The sequence below is a fragment of the Frankliniella occidentalis genome, unplaced genomic scaffold (assembly GCF_000697945.3).
Source record: "Frankliniella occidentalis isolate FOCC.00 unplaced genomic scaffold, Focc_3.1 Scaffold257, whole genome shotgun sequence".
In the NCBI taxonomy this organism is placed as follows: Eukaryota; Metazoa; Arthropoda; class Insecta; order Thysanoptera; family Thripidae; genus Frankliniella; species Frankliniella occidentalis.
The window spans coordinates 156,280-160,572 of record NW_026267383.1 but is presented as its reverse complement, the minus strand read 5'-3'; the positions used below and the strand labels follow the sequence as shown (position 1 = coordinate 160,572).

General features: G+C 42.9%; 1 protein-coding gene across 1 annotated transcript in view; it reads right to left on the bottom strand.

Annotated features, from left to right (window-relative positions):
- Positions 1 to 4,293, bottom strand: part of LOC113213167 (esterase E4-like) — a 41,996-nt gene that overhangs the window by 18,626 nt on the left and 19,077 nt on the right. Inside the window, exons 5-8 of the mRNA XM_026432143.2 lie at positions 2,227 to 2,374; positions 1,964 to 2,149; positions 384 to 592; positions 50 to 227 (exon numbers count right to left, since the gene is read on the bottom strand). Of these exons, the coding sequence (XP_026287928.1) occupies positions 50 to 227; positions 384 to 592; positions 1,964 to 2,149; positions 2,227 to 2,374 (721 nt within the window). The remainder of the gene's footprint in view (positions 1 to 49; positions 228 to 383; positions 593 to 1,963; positions 2,150 to 2,226; positions 2,375 to 4,293) is intronic.

Sequence of the window (4,293 nt, the reverse complement as noted above, 5' to 3'; positions counted from 1 at the left end):
AACAAGATATTTGCTTGCATTTACCGTAGAAGGCATTCCAGATACTCACTGTTATTAAAATAGTAAAACCTCCACTCCTCGTTACAAATGCCAATAATCTGTGGAACATGAGGCGCTGGAGGTTCTAAAAAATAACTTTCAGCGTCGTGGGTCACAAGTAAGGGTTCACCGTTGGGCACAGCCGTGCGTCTCTCTGGCGTTGGTTGATAAGGCAGGTCCGGTTGACTCTGAAATATCAAATTTGAAATAATAGAATATTTTTGTGTTGTTTGTAAAACCTGTAGTACACGATTGTATACAAGAAGATAGACGCTACACCTTGAAACAAATATTCTGTACGAGGGTAATTGTACCCAGGCACTGTACTTTATTTCTTTACTGACCTTCATTTTCTCCGCAATTAGCTGATAAGTTGCAGTTGTTAACTTCTCACTTGCTGTTTCCATCAAAATCCTTTCTGCTGTTTTGATGTCTGTCACGTTCTGGGCTGATATAAGAGATGCTAGACGAAGGCCCATTTCAATGTGATCTTCCTTATAAGCCCAATTGTGATAAGCCGTTCCACTTTGAACGATTGCCTGGCTTATCAAACCTGAGACAGGGGACATGAGAAATAGTTTTCCGAGATTCTTCGTAAATTGATACACTGATTGGCTGAGCGATTAGCGTTTTTGTTTTTTCTCAGATATTTAATGGTCTCCGGTAGTGTAACTCGTTAAAATAAATCCCCGAGGAACAAAATTTTCGACTTTTGGGGCCGAATGAGTACCCACGACTCTACCTTTGTCCCGACTCGGGTGTCAGCGCCGCAGGCGTTTGTAGATTTATGCCAGGCGCGTCGCAGCATTACAGTGTTTCGTGAGATATCGCGAAGGCTGTTGCGCGAGACGTGGTCTGGCGTACATCTACCTTGTAGTTAATAAAGCATTCCGGTAAAGCCAAAATGCAGAAGAATGGGAGGAAGAAGAACACGGGGATCACTATGCTTTTACATGGGACTTCCGTTTTATTGTTCCCTGCATTCTTCTGCATTTCGACTTTACCGGAATGGTCTATTGATAAAGACGATCTGTGCCAAAGCTGCCGATCTCTTTGTAGCCGCGATTGTCGTGTCATCATGCTACCAGCCCCTCAAGATATCTTTCAATATATAAGTATGGTCCACCGACTGAAATGAAGTTATCACCTAGCACGCGAGTTTAAAGTCTCGCGTACATCATCATCTTCGCTTTTTGTTTAAAAAGACCTTTCAAACAGGCATTAAGATTGACTGGGTTGTAGAGAGTAAAGAACTCAACTAACAAGTGACGACGCCCAGGAACCTCATCAACATTAGGTTAAGCTGACTAGTTTTATGAAAGGCTGACAGCAGGGACCGATGGCCCTACAAAATGGTCGGGCCGATGTAAACGTTAACAAGCAGGCCCGCCCTTCCGCCAAACAGAGTTGCCAGTTCCACTTCGCTGCGTCGGCAACTCCGTTCGGCAGGGGCTGGGCCTGCTTGGCCTGCCGGCGGTCTTTATGTTCAACGTGGTCATTTTCGCCGTATTTTCGTCGAAAAAAAGCACGGTGCAAGATAGAGTCAAACGGGCTAAATTTTCGTTCAGAGGGTTCTTCTTTTACCTATTACCCAATAGGAGACCATTAAAAAAAATGAAAAATTTCCTACTTTTTGGACCAACCCCCTTCCTTATTTCCCCTTTTCACCCCCTTAAGGAAAGTTGACAGGATTTGCACCAGGCGTTTCGTTGTCCAGGAGTGACCCCGTAGATACCCTGAAATTTGTTGACTACTAGCTCTTCTCCTTCCTCTTAAAAGGACGACGCACAGACGGACAGGCAGACGGACAGACACAAGAGCTGTTGCATAAGCCCGCTTTAATGCTTATTTAAAAGCAGAAGGGCGGGCTAAATACAACAACGTGAAATTGTTCAAGCAGTATCCTTGATATTCAATCTTTTACCTTTGGTCTCGGGTAATATAGTCATCCAGCTGGCTAATGCTCCCCCAGCTGACTGTCCCCCAACTGTTACTTTATTGGGGTCCCCCCCAAACTTGGCTATGTTTCTGTTGACCCATTTCAGTGCGGCGATAATATCTTTCAGTGCACAATTACCAGGGATCTCTTCAGTATCAAGACTGCCGAAACCTGCCACAATGTAGAAACAGGATAAGAATTGTTTTAAAAGTCTGACAACTGTACACTAGTCTAGGTGACCATCTTACCTAATGAGTTTACTCGGTATTGAATCGTAACGATTACAATGTCTTGTTGAACAAGAAAATCAGGTCCGTACATTTCAGTGGAGGGAGAACCTCCTTGAAATAGTCCTCCGTGAATAAAGAAGTATACAGGTAGATTCACGTTTATAGTCTGCGGAAGTAACATAGGATCACATAACAAACAAGCACAGAATTGTAACACTGTTTCACAAAGAGGAAGATGTGTATGCGACAAAAGTTGCGAGGACTGTTTTTGACTCTAGTGGGGGTCAAAATTTCTTCTAAGTTCTCAAAACAAAGACACAATTTGAAATTGATCTACTGATATACTCGATTTTTAGCCCGCCCTTCTGCTGTAAAAAGCTACTGAACGAGCTCATGCAAACGACCTGGTTTCTGTTTGTTTGCCAGTCTGTTCCACTAGAAGGCGATTTGTTAGAGACTTGAAATTTTCAGAGTACATTAAGGTCCACTTCCAAACAACAAAACGACAGCAGCTAAGCCGAGGGGGTATCCACTCAGGTACTAGTCGGGTCGCCTGTCCGGTAATAGTTTGGTAACAGAGGTAACAGTCAGGTAATACACTGCTCATCAAAATTAGCGGGCGGATTTTTCAAACTGACGTAGATCCTATGTTTTTTGAGTAAGGAAGCTGAGAATTGGCATGCAGGCGTCCCAATCATTCATCTCGAGGCTCAGGAAGTGCGCAAGCCGTTGGCCACCCCTAACGAGCTGTGACCCCCTAGAGTGGAGGAGGGTGAAAAAACCGGCCGTAAAAACTCTAAAATTGTCACTTTAAGTGCTCGGAAAGTCAAGATTTTTCGTGAGTCGACCCAAATTTTTGTTCTCTTTCGAACGGTGTAAGCAAAACTGTGATCGGAACAACCCACCCCCTTCCACACTTACCCCCACCTCCCCAACATTCATCTCAAAGGCCGCCGAGTCGCAGGCGCCTGCGGTGACGTTCGCGCTCGTGAAACCGATGTGAAGACGGTACTGCACTCGTGGACTGGGGCGCGCCGCGGCTGGACCAACACTTGCACCAGTCAAAAATGGCACCAACAACCGCAAAATTGAGCCCCAACGCCTGCATACCAATTCTCAGCTTTCTTACTCAAAAAACCTAGAATCTACGTCAGTTTGAAAAATCCGCCCGCTAATTTTGATGAGCAGTGTAGATGTAACAGAAAAGTAATAGAGGTAATAGAGACGTAATAAAGGCAATAGAGACGTAATGGTTGGTAATAGTTGCGTATTAAGGGGGCTTTTATCTCCCAAAAAGCATTTTTGGTACATTTGCCAATTAAATTAGTCTCTGTAGGGATGGAACCTGAGTTTATATTTGTCAACACATGGGATGGCTTAGCACATTAACAATATCAGAATGAAACGAAACTAACATTGAATAGGTCCCAGGTGTGTACGTTTATTTTCACAGGATTTCTTCTTTTCAAGTTAACGCGCAGGATTTCTCCAAGGAAAGTGGGTGATAAAAACCTGGTCAATAGCTCGCACGTTTCTGTTTATAAACGACTACTGATTGACACAGGGGTTTTACTGAATTTTTAAAAATAGAAGTTATCCTCTATTTTGCTTTTAAAAATATATTTACAAAGCCAATTATTATGATTAATTTTTAGTTTTCAAATTCAGTAATTAATTAAGTAATTCAGTCTTTGATAACCTGACACAAACAGGCTACTTGCCAGTTTTTTATCACCACTTTCTCCGGAGAAATCCTGCGCGTTAACCTTAAAAGATATCCTATAAAAATAAAAGTACACACTTGGGACCTATTCAAAGTTAGTTTCATTTCATTCTGATATTGTTAATGTGTTAAGCCATCCCCTGTGTTGAAAAATGTACCCTCAACGTTCCATCCCTACACTTACAGTGGCTCAGAAAGTAATTTTAATGACAAATGGACCAAAAAAATACTTTTTGGGCGAAATAAAAGCCCCTTTTTGAAGGCAATGTATAGGAGTAGTCAGGCCACGATTTCAGAGAGTGGGTACCCCCTCGAGCTAATCCTAGCAATCTTCCTTGAGGTAAGGATGGCCCACGGCAAGA